At 36.5% G+C, this 21,690-nt stretch overlaps 1 protein-coding gene across 2 annotated transcripts in view; it reads right to left on the reverse strand.

Moving 5' to 3' along the window:
* Positions 1-21,690, reverse strand: part of atrn (attractin) — a 295,073-nt gene that overhangs the window by 226,769 nt on the left and 46,614 nt on the right. For both annotated transcript variants that reach the window (XM_039751934.1, XM_039751935.1), the window contains exons 2-3: positions 12,312-12,395; positions 6,045-6,158 (exon numbers count right to left, since the gene is read on the reverse strand). In XM_039751934.1, coding sequence (XP_039607868.1) covers positions 6,045-6,158; positions 12,312-12,395 — 198 coding nt within the window. The remainder of the gene's footprint in view (positions 1-6,044; positions 6,159-12,311; positions 12,396-21,690) is intronic.

Consider the following 21,690-nt stretch of genomic DNA (forward strand, 5'->3'; position numbering starts at 1 on the left):
CCTCGGGCCCCAGAAGTTTCGGGAATACAAGAAAAATTTCACGAATGCAACCTTCTCCAGTTTAAAACAAGAGCCACGGAGCGGTTTTTGATCTGTCTCGGCTAAAAACAGAACTGACTGTAATGTATGCCAAGGATGATATTGCAGGAAAATCTCCCACTGATCTCCTTGACTTCCTTCATCAGAAAAATCTGAATGAGAGCATGGGGTGGCTGTTCACATTGGTATATTTGGCGGTGACCATTCCCGTGTACACTGCTTCTGTCGAGCGGACATTTTCAGCCCTAAAGCGAATTAAAACTTGTGCCAGAAATGCGACAGGGCAGGTTCGACTTACAGCATTAGCTTCGATGGCAATAGAAAGAGACTTTTTGATGGAACTGAAGCGCACGGATAATCCGTTTGACAGAGTGATTGAACTGTTTTTAAGGAAAGAGAGGAGGATGGATTTTGTTTACAAATAATCTAAATTTTTGGTGAGTAAAATTTTAATAAGTAATATTGCAAGTTTGAGTTATTATTGATCTTTTTTATGCGTGTCGCGGCTGTGGCTGCAGTAGAAAGGAACTTGCTCATCCCTGGTTTGTCTATTCAATAAAGGCATTTATATATTTCTCCGATCTATATATATTCCCCGATCTATATACTGTCAAATAAACGAACCACACGCCGTGCCACAACACAAGAGGCTTTGCCTCTAGCGCTGACGTCCGATTTCCAAGAGGGGATGCAGTGAGTGTGTACGCCTGAGGAGTCCAGAATTAGGGCGAAACAAGTGCCGCATACTCTTTGCATTAATTTGACAGTAAAACTATATTTTATATATATATATATATATACACACATATATATATACATATACACACACACACACACACACACACACACACATATATATCTATACTAATAAAAGGCAAAGCCCTCACTGACTGACTGACTTACTGACTCATCACTAATTCTCCAACTTCCCGTGTAGATAGAAGGCTGAAATTTAGCAGGCTCATTCCTTACAGCTTCCTTACAAAACTTGGGCAGGTTTCGTTTCGAAATTCTACGCATAATGGTCATAACTAGAAGCTATTTTTCTCCATTTACTGTAATGGAGTTGAGCTCGAAAGCCGTGGGGGCGGAGTTTCGTGTGACATCATCACGCCTCCCACGTAATCACGCATTACGTACAAAACCAGGAAGAGCTACAAAAAGCACTGAAGAAAACATGCATTATATAATTAAGAAGGCAGCGAAACAATTAGAAGCGAGCGAGTGACTTATAAAACCATATTCAGCGGCTCACCTGAACTGACCCAGTGCGCAGACAAAAAGCAACAGTTCCAAAGAGTGCTGAACAAAAACCGAATTACACTGCTACGCTCAAACTGATAAACCACACGCCGTGGCACAATGGTATAGCCTTCGCCTCTAGCGCCGGCGTCCGAGGCTCGATTCCCGAGAGGGGATACACTAAGTATATACGCGCGCTTCTCGATTCATTTTAGCCTCGCATCATTTTGGTTTGAGACGTATGAAAAAATATACGGTTCATGCAGAAAGACAGATCACCAATTGAAGCTTCATGAATAATGGATACTTTATTCGCGATCAATGATTGTTTTGGTAAAGCCATACTCAGTGTATTCATTAGATGAACTGTAAAAAAGTGAGGGGAGGTTAACTTATTGAGACACACAGGCAAAACCACAATAGCACGCGGGCTCGATGTACTGTAGTGCGCGTCAACTCGATCTGAATTGCGCGATCACATTCGAAAAAATATTTCTTTTCAAGTTCTATTTAGTCCATATGTGTCAAACTCAAGGCCCACGGGCCACATCCGGCCCGGCGTGTAATTATATCTGGACCGCGAGATCATTTTATATACTGTATTATTGTTATTAATGGCCCGGGGATATGAAGCGCTGGTAACACAATAAACTACAGATCCCATAATGCAGCGCTTCAGCTGTCTTGCCGAACACTTACAGTGTTAATCAAGTCTACCTTATGATGCTGCAAGTTATTGCGAAGCTAGCCCACACGATGCCAAAGAGAAAAGGTGATTCTGAACATAGAGCCTTTAAAAACCGATGGGAAGCTGAGTATATGTTTACTGACATTGCCGGTAAACCCGTGTGTCTCATTTGTGGAGCTAATGTGGCTGTAATTACAGAATTTAATATAAGACGGCACTATGAGACAAAACATCTAGATAACCTGAAAGACCTGAATGCAATGCACAAGATACAGAAAGCAGAAGAGTTAAAGAAGAATCTGACACTTCAGCAGACGTTTTAACCCGTGCACAATCACAAAGTGATTTCAAGTGAAGCTACTTTTATGGGAGACACAAATGCACCAGTGCAACTTGCCACACTTTCCCTGTTGCCAAGTAATGTTGAACCAAGTTGGCACTACGGTGTTCCCAAATACGCACTTTGCTGATAAACTGAGCACACTGCGCACTGAGTTCGCACGGCGCTTTGAAGAACAAAAAAAGAATTTTGAGTTGTTTCACAACCAATTTGCCGTCGATGTGGAAACTGCACCTGTGCAGATTCAGATGGAGGTGATTGAGCTGCAGTGTAATGGCACACTGAAGGCAAAGTACGATACTGCAGGGCCCGCACAGTTTATTCACTCCATTCCGGCACAAATGCTCCAGCTCTGTCTACATGCGGCTCGAACCTTGTGCATGTTTGGTACCACATATCTGTGTGAGAAGCTCTTCTCAGTCATGAAGACTAACAAAACGGCATAACGACATAAGAGCAAAGACAACTGAAAGATTTGATTTGTTATTGCTGAAAAGAAAAAATTTTATTTATATTTCCAGGTTTTGTTATGCACCATGTTCATATTTTAATTTGTATACTTTTGACAGGATATATTTTTATGAAGAGCAAAATCTTTTGGGATATTTAAAATTTAAGTTTATTTTTTATATAAAATTACATAAGAGTAAAGAAATTTGAATGTTTGTTCTTTTAACATTTACTTTACTTCTAACTTATATAATTTAGACAGGATATATTTTTATGGAGAGAAAAATATTATAAGTTATTTAAGGTTTGATTTATTCCGGAATAATATTCTGTCGACTAAATAAAAATTCCTTCTATTTAAAATTTAAATAGAACTTGAACAGAAACAATAGTTCATAATATTCACGTAAGAGCGGGAGTCATCCGTTTTAACAAACAGCGTATTGCACGGATACGAAATAGCCTGCCCATTTAATTATTTAGGAATGGATAAATAAATGAAGTTTTTGTACAAACAATGTTTTTCATTTTTCTTCCTTCATGGATTCTGTCACCCCCAGCTACAGTTGCTCGCACCCCAAAGGCTGTATATATATATATATATATATATATATATATATATATATATATATATATATATATATATATATATATATATATATATATATATATATATATATATGACAGAAACACTCATAACAGTGACAAAACAATTACATTGACAATCATGTTATGTTATTTTCAAATTGTTTCCTTTTCTTTTTCACTTCCCGATTCATTTTACACTCACACCCCCTTGGTTTGAGAAGTAGTATGAAAAAATATGAGGTTAATGCAGAAAAATAGATCACCAATTGAAGCTTTATGAATAATGGATACTTTAATTTAAAGACCCCATTATTTTAACATGGTTTTCTCACAGCTTCATTTTAGTGTAACCCTGATATTCTGAATATGCATTTAATTATCATTTTTTCATTGCACCAAAATCCGTACTAACCCCTACTTTCTCTGCTGTTCTTTTTCCGGTTTTCTGTGGTGGCAATCACCACCACCTGATCAAAGCACCGTGTAGTACATTGATGGATTGAAGGCCAGAGGTCCACATGACCATCATTGTCTAATCTTTCCATGTGAAGCCTGAAAACCACGAGGACTGATTTAGATCATTTATGTTAGGGCAGACTGGCTAGTGGGGGCTGGGCGGTCTCGTGGCCTCAGAACCCCTGCAGATTTTGTTGGGTTTTTTTCTCCAGCCCTATGGAGTTTTTTTTTTTTGTTTGTTTTGCTTTTTCTGTCCACTCTGGCCATCAGACCCTACTTAATTCTTAGTTAATTAGTATTGCCTAATTTTATTTTTTATATTTTTTTATTTTTTTCTTTCTTCATCTTGTAAAGCATTTTGAGCTACATCATTTATATGAAAACGCTATATAAATAAATATTGTTCTTGTAGTGTGCTTAATGCTATTCCTACAGATGTTTGGCATTTACACACATTGTAACTTTAGGGATGTGTGCTGCCCTTTAGCCATAGAAACTCATTACATGACACTCCTAATGCACAGTTCTTGTACTGATGTTGTTTCCAGGAGTACTACGGAACTCTGTTGTGAGTAATACAAAAGAGGATAGACTATTTATTTAAAACATTATGTGGTTCAGCACTGGGTTAGCCCCACTCTATTAGTCTGTATGGTCTACCACTCTGTGGCTGAGCTATTGCTGCTCTTAAATGCCTCTTCTTCACAATAATAGCACATAAAGTTGTGAAGGAAAAATCTAGCAGGGGGGAAATTTCGCATACTGACTTGTGGCAAAGGTGGAATACTATCACAGTGCGACCTAGATCTACGGACAAAGGGTCCAAAAAAAACACAAGACAAACTAGTCACTATTCACTACACTAAAGTAGCATATAAATTGTACACATGCTATGCAAACTAAAAGTAACATACCAAATGCCAAATTCAACTATCCCTTAGTAAACTATTCTTGTCATGATGGGGCATGAATCAGGTCCAAAGATGGCCTTACAATAAGAAATTAAGTAACAGAGTTCTCAAATTCAGACTAAGATGACTATTTCTATCCTGAAAGTATTGAACCCTTTTTGGTAGTAATGGTTCCCCATCACAGAAAACAAGTGGGCACTCAATGGTTTTAGCAAGAATTAAAGCCATAAACTGAGGCTAAGTAATTTCTATTCAGAGATCGGGATGCAAACAATGGCATGTATTTCACAGGCTGAACACAAATAATTACTTACCCTTGCTATATTTAAAATGGCTAAAGGACCTTCAGACAAAATCAAGCTAAAAAATAGGCATGTTTCAATAATAAATAATGTCATGTTTCCTCTGTTTTTATTATATTTTTGGCAGACGGTACCTTCTGCTCTCCCTAAAAGAAACATCCAAACCTGCTCTACCTTTCCACAGAAGGGCCATTATATATGGTCCTAAAATACATCATCGTACTATTTTATTCAAAAAACAAAAAATAACTTAAGTGAACACAAAATAGCTAATAAAACAGGATTATATGATTCTATAAAAGTAATGGACCCCACCCAATCCCATATATAATGCCAGCTACTGATCCTATAGTTAAATGAACTCTTATAATAAGCAGCGGCTGCCCACCTCAAACAGACTGTAGCCATTTACTCAGAAACCCAAAAAGTGACTTGCTCTTAAGCATTACGTGCATGAATAAACTACCATTTTCAGAAAAAGTACAAATGATGTTTCCTACTTAAAATCAATATGATTTACATGACCGCTTTTTAGTTGCATATAATCACAAAGGGCAGGAGAAATAAATGCCAAAGCAGTAATAAGTTGTTAATTTACTAAATATGTATTGTAATTTTTGACTAGTTTACTGCACATCCAACTATCAAGTATCAAAAACACTTAATCCAGTTTTGATTCATGATGCTGGAATCCAACCAGTCGGTGTCAATCACAAGGCAGAATGTACCATTTTGTTGCACACCACTTTCTGAGAGACAGAAGGACAGACACACAAAATATTACGTTGTAAACCCAGAATTTTCAATTTTACTCTAATATCTACAGAAAACATCCAAACACTGTCATTTAAAAGTAAACAATGATAGATGCAAAGCAAAGAAAACTAAACTCAAGCAACAATACTAGTAAGGTGTATAGGCATTTTATGTTGTAAAAAATACAAACAACATTAACTTAAACAGTACATAATTTAATTAAATTGATAATACAACTGAATTATTTTTTATTTTATTCCTGAAAGTCTTACCTAAATGCAGCCAGTAAGGGTGCATATATTGAATCACCATCATAAACATAAAGATGATCCCAGCTACACTCGGTGGCAAAATGATTGAACCGCAATCTGAGGATGGTGTTGACTCTAAACAAAAACAAAAAAAATAAAAATGAGCAATATAAGATTGATATAATATTACTAAAAGGTTAGCAGGGATTTAGGGACTTTACACACCTAATGGGACACATTTTTGTTAAAAACAGCATTTACTAGAATGGGACAAATTGGTCTGAAAGACCATAAGCTGCTGTTCACACAACACAAAATAGGGATAAGCTGCAAGTATAATGTTTGTAAAATTGAAGTGTTGACAAAACAATAGCAACTTAATAAAGGGCAAAAACATGGGATCAAATTATAAACTATGCTACATTCAAAGCTCTGAGTATCATATGTAGTTTTTTAAAAATAACTATTGAAAATATTTGTATTACCTGTCGATATTTATTTGGATAGTGTGTTCATTTCTTTATAATGTGAAAATTAAATGATGGAAACAGTATTCACAATGTTAGCTAAGGACTGCCAGGCTTTAAGGCTTGCAGAGAAAAACAGCCATATGTGAAGAATATAAAAAAGCTGAGGTGATAGAAATCTATCTGGGAAAACACTTTTGAAGAATGGTAAGAAAGAAAGAAGGAAAAAAACAATAGAGGCTCATCACAACATCCTAAGCAGAAATGAAGAACCAAAGATTCAAATGAGTAAGATACTTACATTTCAAAACACCTTGCTGAAGAACCAAAGCAAATTTTCCTGAACTATCACATGCATTTACATACACCTTACGGATACTTAATATTTTATTCTACTTCTCAGGCGCCGGCACGAGTGGCAGCCTTTCCAGCAGCTTCGTGTACAACTTTATTTTTCTACCTTATGAATTTCATCTTGGGGTTAATAAAGTATCTATCTACCTAACTAGCACCAGAAATGCAATGTTTCAGTATAGTATAATGTAACAGAGCAAATCTTAAAACAACAAAATACTAAAAGCAAGGTTTTAAAAACCATTGCAGTATTGTCACAATATTAAAAAATTTGCAAGTCAAAGATTAAACTTGGCTCACACTTGTAGACAAAATGAGCAATAATAGAGAGAGAAGATAAAATCAGAGTAAACATCTAGGGTTAAGTATGAAATTAAAGAGAAACCAATATTCTTTTGGGGCTGAAAGGAAAGAAAGGATAAGTTTATGCTACATTTTGAAGTCAGAGTCCTTTCTGAATGGTCAAATACATCCAGAAAATCCTCTTTTGCTAAATACATCCATACATTATCTAAATCTGCTTAATACAATGATAGTGTCTCAGGGAATTTTAGCCTAATCTAACAGCTGAAACCAAGTACAGTTCAATTGTAGTACATATAAATATAACAATTATTGTCATCTTGCACATGTCCTAGATTCTCTAGATCAGAGGTCTCCAACTCAGGTCCTGGAGTGCTACTGTGGTTGCAGGTTTTCATTCTAACCCTTTTCTTAATTAGTGACCACTTGTTCCTGCTAATGAACATCTTTTCTGTTCATTTTAATTCACTTGTTTTTTTAAGATTCAGTCCACTGAATTGCTTCAGTTTTTCCTTAAATGGCCCTAAAGCAAAAATGAGATGTCAAATGAGCCAACAGATAATCAGCTAAGTCGGAGTCTCAAACTGTAAACAATTCCCCTCAGACCAGTTTCTTAATCAGAAACCAATTCTTTTTAATTAAACCTTATTATTTAATTCCATGGCTTGTTAGTGCTTTTATTCTGCTAGAGCAAACATTTACAAAAGTATCGATTGTCTTTTTCCTGAGAACATCATCGAAATGTTTTGTGGACCAGGGCAGATCAACATTCCTGAGACCTTCACCTGTCTTTATTTTCAGATATCGTATGATGGACAGAGGTGAGTTGGTCATGGGTTGGCTCATTTTGTGTCTCATTATTGAATGGCTGCTAATTAAGGAAAAAAGAAATAGTTAAAGGGTCTGAATCTTAAATAGCAATTCAATTAAAATAAAGGCATAAGGAGTTAATTCACAGCAAAACCTGGTCACTAATTAATAAAGGAGTGAGAATGAAAACCTTCAGAGACAGTAGCACTCCAGGACCACAGCCGGAGACCCCTGCTCCAGATCATTGAAAACAAAAAAAATAGGCTATTCTATAACACCCAATGCAGCTCAAAAAGTATACTAGATTGAGTACCGGCGTAAAAGTTAACACACATGAAACACTGACATCAAATACTTGATTGTTTATTTTGCTCTGTGCAATTGCGGATTTTTCCTGCAAGTCTCTAACGCACTTAATACAGAATATTCAAACACCTTAAAACAAATACACTAATATATCTGACAAGGTATACATTTTTAGAACCAACTTCATCTAGGACAGGGGTTAGCAATCTTTTAAAAGCAAATAGCCATTTAATCCTAAAGTTTAGATTCAAGATATAAAAAGAGCCACAATGGGTAGAGAAGGGATTTTGAGATACGATTTTTTTAATGCAATATGGATACACATACACACAGAAAATAAAGAAAAACAATTTAATGAGACTTTTGACGCTGCATTTCCACACATAGTTCTTTCATATTCGGTGAGAAGTTGGAAGTCTTCAATTGTAAATGTAATTCCAAGCTTATATCATTAAGCTGACTTCCTTCCGTGTTTTTTTTTTTTTCCCACCTTATACAATTTCTCGTATTAAGAATATAGTTTTCGCATACCCCTTGGGGTCAGAGTGCAGGGTCAGCCATTGTACAGCGCCCCTGGAACAATTGAAGGTTAAGGGCCTTGCTCAAGGGCCCAGTAGAGTAGGATCTCTTTTGGCAGTGACAGGAGATTCGAACTGGCAACCTTCAGGATACCAGTGCAGATCCTTAGCCTCAGAGCCTTCACTCTGCTCATAATAATAAGTGGACCCAAAAACTGTCAAAATTTCAAACGCTACTATTTTGAATTGGCAAGAATAGTCTTGAAGGCTGTTCCACGTTTTGAAAATCATTTAGTCCTCCTTTTGACAGTTGGAAAGTTCTGTGCATTTGTAAATCATGGCTAAAGTCACCACTTTTCTCTTTACAAGTTTTCTAGTTGCACTTATGAAAATGTAAATTTTGAAGACCATACATCTTTTCTTTTTAAATCTGTTAACTGTAGTTCAAACTGAACTCTGCCAACTGTTGTAAACGGCGAAAAATTTATTCTATTGACATTTGTCACGAGTGGTTGTGTCAAGATCAAAAGAGTGGACTTCTCATCTCTGAAATCTTTGAAGCGACCAGTAGATGAATCAAGCATTTTTGCAATAGCTGCCAGAAAGAACTTGCTACCAATGACATTTCCAGTAGTTTCCAGATGGTTTTTGAAGATTCTGAATGAAATAGATTTCCACCTTTCAAGTCTTCTGAAAACAAAAGTAGTTGTCATTTCAAAAGGAAGGATGGTTTACAGAAGTATACTTGCAGTGTTATCTCTACCTTGTAGCTTCTGATTCAGGTGGTTTACGTAAATGTGTTGTCATATCAATAGCAAAGTAAAATTTCTGTAACCATTCTTCATCACTTAAGTCTGGATATTCATGTTCCTTTTGACTTAAAAAGGTTTTAATATGTTCAAGGCATGAAGCAAAGAGTTTCATAACTGCTCCTCTGGATAAGCAACTAACTTTACTGTGCAAAAGAAGGTCAGAATACTGACTGTTCACTTCTTCGAAAAGAGCACAAAACTATCAGTGATTAATTCCATTTGCCATCATTTGATTGATTATTTTTACTACCAAATCCATCACCTTTACAATTTGATGGGCAACGTAAAAACATCATTCTCCACATTTTGTTTAAAGAGGGTAACAAAGACATTATTTTTACCCATCGTAATGGGTGCTCCATCTGTAGAGACAGATACAGTACCAGTTTATTGATGTCAGTTTCCCTAACAATTAAAAACTCCAAAATTGTGGCAGAAATATCTTCACCTTGACTTTGTCCTTTATGAGTGACTGTATCAAAGCCAGCAATTCTTAATGGAGACCTTTACCAGAAACATACCATTCCAGAAGGCTAATCTGTGTGATGTCTTTCACGTCACATAACTTGTCACATGCCAAAGAACACACAGATTCAGATTTTATATCATTAATTTGTTGATCTGTCACATTCTTGCTCATCTTATGGAGCTATGCAGAAGCAGATATAAAATTGGGTAACTAATTATCAATGACAGAAGTCACCATAAATCTAATCAAAATCAGGAGATGCAAAAAGCAATGCTGGCAGAGGACTATAATATTAGAAGTAGCAAATGGATGCCAAAAATAGGAGAACAGAGCAATAACTACAAAAATGGGCTGAACAATGAACATGGTACAGAAACAAAAAGAAAACTACCATATACACTTGCAGAAAAGCCTATCCACAGATAAGGCAAAGCTGAAAATTTTAAACTAAATCAATTCTGGAAAACAGAACATTACTTTTTAATGTAACCAGTAATCAATCTAGATAGATATAGATAGATATAGATAGATATAGATAGATAGATAGATAGATAGATAGATAGATAGATAGATAGATAGATAGATAGATAGATAGATAGATAGATAGATAGATACTTTATTAATCCCAAGGGGAAATTCACATACTTCTCTAACTGTAAAAAAAATACCTGAATACTACATTAAAAAACTACAAACTGATATGCATTACTACAAACGCTATTAAAGAAGATATTGTGTCATTTTGCACAAGCATTGCCTTTAAGATCCTGTTGCCATGTAGCATCATGCACACGCATGTTCCTTCCGTTTGGTGACAGCATCCAGCATTAAACAGTTACAGGAACAAAAGTTTAAGCCAGTTATCTGCTGTAAGAAAAATGCCAAAGTACCTGAATAGTCTGTGACTTGCCAAGAAAGGGAACACTTCAACCATATTATTCAAAAGCCCTCAATATTCCTCAATATATGGAGAAAGGCCAGTTCTAAATTATTTCCGCCACTTTAATCCTCATTCCACCTCTTTGCCCTTACTTGCACAGAATATATAATCACTATGACTATTTCATTCATATATTTATTCAACCTCCCCTTCAAGTGCATCTTAACCAATGTGACTGTGCCTTTATTACCTGCGCCTTTCCACTTCTTCAGTATAATAACATACAGTGGTTTTGAGGTGCTTTTGGTCTACTTCTCTGTGTCAGGCAGCTCCTATTTAAGTGATTTCTTGATTAAAACAGGTGTGATACACCACAGTTAGGTTATTTTTTTAACAAGGGGGCAATTACTTTTTCACACAGGGCCATGTAGGTTTGGATTTTTTTTCTCCCTAAATAATTAAAAACCATCATTTAAAAACTGCATTTTGTGTTTACTTGTGTTATATTTGACTAATGGTTAAATGTGTTTGATGATCAGAACCATTTTGTGTGACAAACATGCAAAAGAATAAGAAATCAGGAAGGGGGCAAATAGTTTTTCACACCACTGTATTTTACTCATCTCTTGTATTCTGTTGTGTAATATCCCTCTTACAAAGATGTGGTACTGGCTTCTTTTGCTTCTAGTACTCTCATTTTATTCTTTATTTTGGGTGTATATATTTTATACTTTATAATATGTCTTCCCTGTATTTCTAAATGTGTGATTTTTTTTTTTTTGGCATCTATAGATTCTTCAATATGATGTAATAGGACATGATGGGAACTAGTGATTGCAGTGCTACCAGCTGACTAAGGGAATATTTAATATACCCCACTTTACGTTCTTCAAAGTCTCTTAAATTTTCAAATGTTGCTGACATAAGGAAGCCTTCAGATCCTCTTTTCTCTCCCCGATTCTTCTCCAGAATTTATAGCTTGTCCAAGCCAGTGGTCGGGTTTGCAATCGCAGCAATATATCATCAACTTATAGTGAAAAGTCAAATGTCAGATTACATCTAATCTTAACATTAATAAATTGTTAAAAAAAGACTTCCCCCTGCATGGCACCCAGAAACTAAATAATAACTTCCTTAACAGTAATAGTTCACTTCTAATAAAGAAATAGCAGGGCTAGAATAAAAACCTGCAAGTGACTATTGACATCCAGGATCAACTTTGAAGACCACTGTTCTTTTGCAAAGTGGTTCACACAGCATTTGACAACTTGATTTCCATAAGACAAGCAAAAATTGAACTGCTAATGATGGTCATCCTTCGCCATACTAAAGGTGGCAGGGGTTAGAAAAAGGAATAATGCCCACTTACTTTCCCTCTATCAGCCAGGTACACTTAGTCTTGTACTTGTAGTTGCCAGGCCCATCTGTTAAGAATCCAGAGGATCCAGTCAGCCTATAATACAGAAAAGTAAGGAAAAATTATAAACATATGAAACCAAGGACAATACATTTTTATTTCATCAAAACCTCTTAGAACACATCCTGATTTCATATAAAAAAATACCTAGGCCTTAAGAACCAATTAATGAATAACTATGTTCTAAAGACATCTTTGTTAAGATTTGTTATTTAAGAGATACTACAACTAGGGGTGCATGATATAGCCTAAACATTTTATCAATATATTTCAAAGAAATGTATGATAATAATATCAATGACAATATAGAAAAACAACTACTGAACAATGTATTATCTGTGTTTGCAGCTTGTAGGCAGCAGCATGTATTAGTGCAAACAAAATTAAGGCCATTTTCCACCCTTCTTTTCCAATGACCTACTGTCCCCTAGGACAGACTACCAAATTCTAAGTGTGAATCTACTGCCACAAGGTGCCAGCAGCCGCAGGATGAGAGTGCAACAGTAGTGACAAAGCATTGTCGACAGTGTGACACAGCATCAAGTCAAATGTGTGCACTAACACAGCCTAGGTAGTGTCTTCCCAGGAAATCATAAGTATAACATAACTGCTTAACACTTTAGTTTAACAATTATAATAACAAAAGTAACTTAACCTTGTAACTCTTCACGAGCCTGTACAATATTGTCACCTAAAAAAACTGACCTCAAAGTTTAAGAACACATGTAAACAAACCTTCAGTCAAAATGCAAACACTCACTGGCAATAAAAATGAATAAAAATGCTATCAAAACCTAAATGGCAGTTGCCTTTATTGGATTACCATCAAATGATGTAGAATATTACTAATTTCTTGTGTAAACGTAAAATGGATTTACCATGAAATGAGGCAAGTTAGAATGTCAGTGTCGAAACTACACAGGTAAACACTTTCAGAGTTAACTAGCCACCCTTATTGTCAAAATTTCAGAATTAACTAATTTAAAATCTTATAGGCTTCAGTACTTCTCATTAAACTTATGGGCCCACCTACACATACACACACACACACACAAAGGTGATAAACAACAGTGTATCCAATAAAGATAAAATAATTTTATATTTGTGTAGCAGAACAAAAATGAAAACTGCCTGTGTGAGCCATGTTTTGTATTAATATTATTTATATTCTGTTAATTTTGAAGATATGTTAAATTTATTTCACAGTTCAACATTAGTTTATGCATTAAGAATATGAGTTGATAATTCATTTTTATTGGGGTACTGTGTTTTAGGGGGTATTGAGAACTAGGAAATATTAAGTCTTAAGTTTCTTTTTATAACTGAAAAATATATAACATGGAAAATAAACACTGCTTTAAGGAAACCCAGGGCTTTCTCTTTTGTGAGTCACAGAGCATTGTCTCGTTACCCTTTTTTTTCCACGATTGTAACCCAGTCCAGACAGCAACTTGCTGGCACACTAAGACCTCTTGCCACCAGTTATAGCTACTACACTACAGAGTATGATGCTAGTGCTCACGCTCAGCGGTTACTGCTGTATTTTATCGTTAAAGTTTCTTTCAATGTTTTTGTGTTCCAAGTGGTTTTCCTGTTTCCATCTTCTAAGCAAAAAGGAGCTGGAGTCTGTGATTACATCCTCCCCTCTCCCCAACTCCCCCTTCCACACCGTTTTCATCTCCCGACCTTTTTCAAGTCATCCCCATAATCCCATTGCATGAACAGATTATAGACTCACTCAACCAATCACAGAGATATACTGTCAAGATAGGCTATTTTCAGCATGTTAACTAGGCACTTCTCAAACAGCAATTCAAAAAAAATTTTTCTTCTTCTTACAATTTATTAAAATTAAGCTAAATTTTGTCAGGGCATGCTTCATACATCACAGGTAAGGATGTCTACCCAGGATGTTGTACCCTGGGTCAAGCTTTTTTTAAGTAGTTGCTTAAAGCTCTCCTTATTCACCATTCAGATTTGCATCATATCCTTGGTCAAAAAATATGTAACCACATCAGTCATTATCATCCACCATTTGTTCTACCCATCAAATATAGAGTGCAATTAGCGAAAGCTCCAGCGATGCTCAGCTGTGTCATTTGTTCACTTTTTGGCCGCATATCACCAGCTACTAGTATCTCCTTGCATCCTTTCATAGCCTGGTTGTACCAGACGGTGTGTTTTTGCTTCAAGCGGTGAAACAAGTGGCGTTTCCACTTTTAGCAGTACAGTTTTGTTGCTTATTTTTCAAAGTATTATGCTTTATTGGAGGTTTGACATCTTGTAGCCAAATCACTTCCATACTATTGGAGTAGCTCCCTTTGTAGGTAGTAAATTGTCATTGGAGGCTAACATGTTGCTCTCGCTCTCAGACATGTTTGGGTTGTGGCCCTGCTGTGCGCGCTAGGGAACATTTCTCTTTGATATCACAAGATGACACCTTTTTATCATTTAAAAATGTATACTGGTGTTATTGTGGACAATACGATATGACGCAGCCCTAATTATAACTGTAGGATGTCAGTTAACAGATGCATATCAAACAATATTTTCCTCAGATTTTCTCCAGTATATGGTAGAGTGCAGTGCAACAATGCTTTGCCACCTTCTACCTGTGGTTTACATTAAATAGTTTCTTTAAATCTTGGCAATTCATCTTATGCTTTTTAAGGGCAGATTTTGAATTTTTTTTTTGGTGATCAATTTTTGTATAGGCCAAGTGGAACATCAAGTATCCCAGGCACCCTTCTAATCACAGTTTGCAACAATCCTCCTCATTAATGAGACCTCCATAGCCTAATCTGTCACTAAACCCTAAACTATTAACAAACTGCTACAAGACAGTGAGTGCACAATATAAAATATCTTTCAAAAAATGTAGGCAATTGTCAACCAATACCAGTAAAGTTTCATCTCATGGGCATGTGTGAACAAAACTGATAAGAGCTCAGTATGCTGAAAACTCCAATTCCCCAGGAAAAGGAGAGATAAAGCAAAAAAAAGTTTATGATGCCCTTACATAAAAAGTTTTGACATACCAGTGAACCCATCTTTAGTGGCAAAAGTATTGAAATGATCACCAGATACAGCTGTTATTTGGTCAGACCTTTCATGTTAAAAATAAAAAAATAATAAAAAGTTAACCTACTACCCATTGCCTGCTATAATTATAAGGAATGAGTGTTCAATCAGTGGGGCTGGGGAAAAAACCAATAAAGATAATTAGCGCAAAATAACTCATTCCATCCATGTTTTGACAGTCAACATGAAAAGCCAATGACAGTGAGAATAGCTCTGTGTCAAACCAATAATGCAGCTGGAACAGAGTTACTGCCATGTCAGAGTAGGTTGATGCAGACAGCACTGATTGCAGTAGCTTGGAGTGTAGTTGGCTTGTAGAAGAGGTCTGCGCAGGAATGACTTTTTTAAAATCGTGTCCGCACCCTCCCATGCCCACCAACTCTTGCGTATACTTGGCCTCATTTGACCTGCTCCCACCTGCAGAAACAAATGGCTTTCATTAACAAAAAAGTCATATATGGTTGATAAGCCAGTATTACACCATCTTGTACAAGGAGGTGGCTGAAGATTTCCCCTCTTTGTCCCAGTGGCCCTTTTCACTCTTTTAACGACAATTCTATTTCTTCAGTATTTAATACAGATCTTCCAATGGGATTAAATAATTTCTGAGACCAACTCTGCACATTTTTTCCATAGAAAAAACTAAAAAAAAGGGCAGCATAAGCAGGCAACCTATTACCATTCGATATTACAATCTACATTAATAATTGCTATTCATTCCACAAAAAAGTGGAAAAAACACGGAAGGTACGTACTTTCTACATGCAACTCGCATAAGTTTAAGCTTAAATCATATGCTTTTCTAGTCAGCATATTACTGGTAGCTTAAACACTCCCCACTGTCTCACAGTACTTACTGCTTACCAATACAAGGCACTGTAACCAAACAAAGCACCATGAACATACAGGCATCTTCTTGTCTGCTCGCAAGCTCTGAGATGAGAGAGGGCGTTACTAATAGCTGACCAGTGAACTTCACTGCACTCTCCGATTAGTGCAATTGCATTAAATCACAGTTAATATAAATTGTTAAAAATCTTTTTGTAATTTGGTATTGAGCATATCCACTTCAGCACTGCTCAGGAAAAAGCAGGATTACAAAATGGATGGATGGGTGGTATTCAGCACAACATTTGACATTTCCATGATGTACCTTCTGATATTCACACACAAAAAAAAAATAAACAATAAAAAAAAAATAAATTAAACAATAACATAGCTTGTTTCTGCAATGGACTGGCAACCAATCCAATACTGGCACCTTAAAATTTAATATTGCCAAAATAACCAATTGTGACCCACAACTCTATTTGGATAAACACAAAAGAAAATAAATGGATGAATGGATAAATAATAATAATATTATACCCTACCAGAGAAACAGACTGTACACAGTTTAAATTCAAGAGAAATATGACAGGTTTAGAAAGGTAACAAAAAGTAAAGAAGCAAGAGAAGAAAAGTGAGGGAGCTTATTAAGTACTCGAACATGGACAATTCTGGTTAAATAAAAATGATTCCAACTTTGTGAATATTTTGGCATGACAGCATAGCAACCAAGAAAAGTGAAAGAAAGTACTGAGAATAATTTTGAAGTAGCTATACGGTTTTAACCACACTGACGATGCTGCAATGGAGTTAGCAATATTTACCTTAGCACCATATGAAACACATAATTAAAATCTTAACTCCTACTTCAAGTTTGAGAAAGAACTTGCACACAAGGGGAATGCAACCAGTATATGAATTCTGGATAATAAACTACAGAAACCAAGTAGGCAAAGCAGGGTCTTAAAAGTACAGCAACATATGAATCATCCAAAGACGGGGGTGGGTTGAGAGTTAAGTCAAGCTGTAGAGGTCCCTGATGTAAAATTATTTAGCTGAGAATTATGTAAAAATCAGGTCTGTGAGCTAAAAATCAAACAATTGCAATATTTGCAGCCACATGAGGATTATGAATAGTTCATCTATTCCATCACCTGCAGAAGAAGCCATCATGGCAGATGGGTTAAAATCAGGTTTGCTCTTGGGGGTGTTGCCAGACCACAAAGGATAGTAAAAGATTCGTTCCCTCATTCCCAACATGGTCCCTTTGTATTACATGTGCCACCTTAAATTTCGCGCACTGCCAGCTATAAAGTAAAGTGTTCCATTTTAAGGGAGCTCGGCCAAAACAGATGTCTAAGTATTGAAAATCAGTATGATATAGAAGCAAAATAATTACATCACTAATATCAAGCTAATGCAGGGGTGTCAAACTCCTCTTTTTCCAGCCGAATTGCTTAACTAATTCAAAACCTGTTACATAGATAGTGTGCAATGACTACCAGTTATCTCAAAGACCTCATGTAATGTGCACCTCAAACACGTATAGCAGGGGTCCTGAATCACAGTCCTGGAGGGCCGCAGTGGCTGCAGGTTTTTGCTCCAACCCAGCTGTTTAATAAGAAGCACTTATTGCTCAAGTAACACTTCTGCTTCACTTTAGTTGCCTCTCTCATTAAATTATGAACCCTAATTGCTTATTTTAGTCTTAAACAGCTGCATTCTTGGTTTTTAATCACTCCTTCTTAGCAATAAGAAGCAAATGACAAAAGGGACCAGCATTTCTCCATTTAGCTTTTTACCATTTATACCTGTGTGTATTTATCATCCACTATTGGGTTTAATTAAATACTTGGAAGGAAAGTGAAGAGAAAAAAAGGGAAGGACTGAGAATTACTCCTCCATTTTAGCCTTCAAATCATTTGGATGATATTCTTAGAAAGGGGAAGAAAATCTAGGATATGAGAATGACCTGACATAGCAGAGTTAAGACACTAATAAGCTATGAAATCAAATTATTGGCAAGAATTGCTTTCTAATTAATCAACCGGGTTAGAACAAAAACCTGCAGCCACTGCGGCCCTCCAGGACTGTGATTGAGGACCCCAGACGTATAGTATCGGTGTATAATTTAGCTGGACTACATTTACACCGAGCATTACAACATGCCTCCATTTTATGTGTGCAACACAACACAATGCAGCCTGTAACCTGTAGTCAGAACAGAAACTGCCTGTTTGTAATGACCCAGCAACAAATACAAAGAAATGTACATGCCAAACTGCCATAAATAACTTTAGTGCTTTAACATGATGTCCAAGATAAATGAGAGAACAGCTCAACTTCACATAAACTGCTCACTTTTTAAAGCTGCACAGATGTCAGAGCTGGCCACCCATCCACTGCATTTTTTAATGTTTAATTTAAAGAATAATTAAGCCAAGTAACTAAAGAGCAACTTTTATTGTTGTCTAAAACATCTGCCGTGACAAATCATGAAATGCTACTTAGTATTTTTAACTCTAAAACTGCATACTCATTTTATGTTATGATTAAGAAATTCATGCATTACTAAAATAACCTTTTTTTTATATAAAAAGATGCATGCTGTTTTTAAAGGGGCCTCTTCATTTATTATTATTTAAAGAAAAAAAGAACACTACAGGAAGTATAATAGCACTAGCATAAGTTTAAGTTCTAAAACAAGTACAGTACCCTTTATTAAGATGGTAGAAAAAGTACAAGAATGCAAGTGGCACACTGATGCCACTAATAGTACAGTAATAGTTTTTAATTTCTGCACATATTTACAAAAGCCGCTAACACTTAGCCATTTAAACATGCAATAAAATTATGGAAGTACTGTTCTAAAAATAAAACGCCTAAAACAATATACAACTTCTCCACTATTTCTCAATCTTTTACATAAAATCACAGCAAGTCAGGAGTAGTTTTCATGTGCTGCCATGACTCACAGTCATGCAATCTGACATACCCAATGAATCAATTAGACTGACAGCAGTGTGCCACAGGCTTAACACACCTAGCAAGCCAATTTTCAAAATAAATATAACTTTTAAATCTCTCATAAGATTGCATTTTCCTTTAATTCAATGAAATCACAGAAACAATGTTATATTTTTGAATCCTATGGGAATCAGACTTAACCCATATCTATGTACTTAACTGCTGGACTCTGGAACTGCAGCACCAGACAAGCATACAAACCTGGACCAGAATTACATTCTATTAAATCTGCCACAGAAGGGAGGGGAGAGAGAGAGAGGGGGAAAAAAACCTTTATGAAACAGTTAAACTAAAAAAAATGTTGTACACCTAAATTGATCTGACTCTGCCTGTCACTTGAAACATTCAGTTCATGTAGGCGAGTGCTCCATTACAACCTTAAAACCTCAGCCATCACTTCATCACAAAACAAATTAATGCTAGTAAAGGTCAACTCAACTGAAGGGTGTGGTAGAACTTTATTTTTAATCATATTCTAGAGAACAAATATGTACAAGTTCACTAATAATGGTCTCTATTTTTCTTTCCTCTTTTTATTAAAACACAGATCAGATGACAAAAGCAGTACTTCAGCACAATTAACATTTCTTTGGATGTCATGATAACAGAATTTTAGTATTTGATACCAACACCTTCTTAAATGAAAATGGCATTTTCAAAGTAGTTCAGTCTGGATTTAAGGCACACCATAGCACAATCAGCACTTTTAAGCGTTCTAAATGATCAAAGCTTAGAGGGGACCATGCTTTGGAATACTTTACCCTCGTGTATTAGGTGAGCAGCAACTTTGGTCACTTTTAAATCCCGCCTGCAAGCCCCACTTTGCCATAGCATTTTAAACTTGTATTTGAGTATTTACTTTAGCTTACCTACCATATTAAAAAAAACTAAACACACAAAACCACACACATGTACTGGTGTAGTTAGGGAAGCTGTACAGCACTTTGGTCGGGTTCTGCTGTTATAAATGTGCTCTATAAACAAAATTGAGTATACCACTGAAATTGGTGGCTCTGAGGCTAAGGATTTGCACTGGTAATCGGAAGGTTGCCGGTTCAAATCACATTAAGTGACTCTACTTCACTGGCCCCTTGAGCAAGGCCCTTAACATGCAATTGCTCAATCCTGGGTATGACGTTAATCTAAATCCAGCCCTGCAGACAAAAACCTGGGGGTTGGTAGCAGAACTGGCACTCCAGCCACCATAAAAGACCTCACACTGGTTTCTGTTCCATCTGAACTAGTGTGGTGCTGAGGTGCAACCATTGCATTGGGACCCAGAGTTGGTTCGTTATGAGGTGGATGCGACATTACGCTGTATCATCGTTTGCTCCTAACCCTTCTCAATACCACAGTTAAAAGCAGAAATCCCATTCAACCACTTTTCATTAAAAAGTTCCTCCATTATTAAAGTAAACAGTGAGCCTTTTTCAGTAATCTATACTAATAAAAGGCAAAGCCCTCACTCACTCACTCACTCACTGACTCACTCACTGACTCATCACTAATTCTCCAACTTCCCGTGTAGGTAGAAGGCTGAAATTTGGCAGGCTCATTCCTTACAGCTTACTTACAAAAGTTGGGCAGGTTTCATTTCGAAATTCTACGCCTAATGGTCATAACTGGAAGGTATTTTTCTCCATTAACTGTAATGGAGTTGAGCTGGAAAGACGTGGGGGCGAGTTTCGTGTGACATCATCACGCCTCCCACGTAATCACGTGAACTGACTGTCAACGCAGTACATAGAAAACCAGGAAGACCTCCAAAAAGCGCTTAAGAAAACATGCATTATATAATTGAGAAGGCAGCGAAACAATAAGAAGCGAGCGAGTGACATATACTACCATATTCATGAGTGCTGCTACCTCGGAAAGAAAGCAAGGTGTAAACCTAAACTTTAAATTAAGTTCATAGACAGGCTACCGCTGGCGTTTCACATGCCCACAGGTAATGCGGGATACAAGTTTAATGAGAGGGCAGGATATAAGCGAGAGTTTTGATCACTTTGTAACTAAGTTAAAATTGTAGGTGAAGGGTGTGCTTATGCAAATTCGAGACTGTGTTTGTGGGGGATTGACGGTTAAGGCGGGTGGGGTAGTCACGTCATCATCTCCCTCCCATTCCTCTCATTTCGTTCTGAGCTGAGCTCCAGGCTAACGCCGTCTTCCGAAGCAACTTCGTCAGACTGCCACCAAATACTCACAGAAAAATCCACAAGTTAATACACACATTGTCTCTAGAGTTTCTCCACAGTGAATCCTCCAGGCACTACTTACAAAAGGTTACATTGACAATCGTGTTACTTTATTTTTAAAATCTTTCCTTTTCTTAGCACAAGCACAGCTGAGAAGCTTCATGCATGTGCTCCATAACGTTAAAAATAATGCATTTAAT

The sequence above is a fragment of the Polypterus senegalus genome, chromosome 4 (assembly GCF_016835505.1).
Source record: "Polypterus senegalus isolate Bchr_013 chromosome 4, ASM1683550v1, whole genome shotgun sequence".
Lineage (NCBI taxonomy): Eukaryota > Metazoa > Chordata > Cladistia > Polypteriformes > Polypteridae > Polypterus > Polypterus senegalus.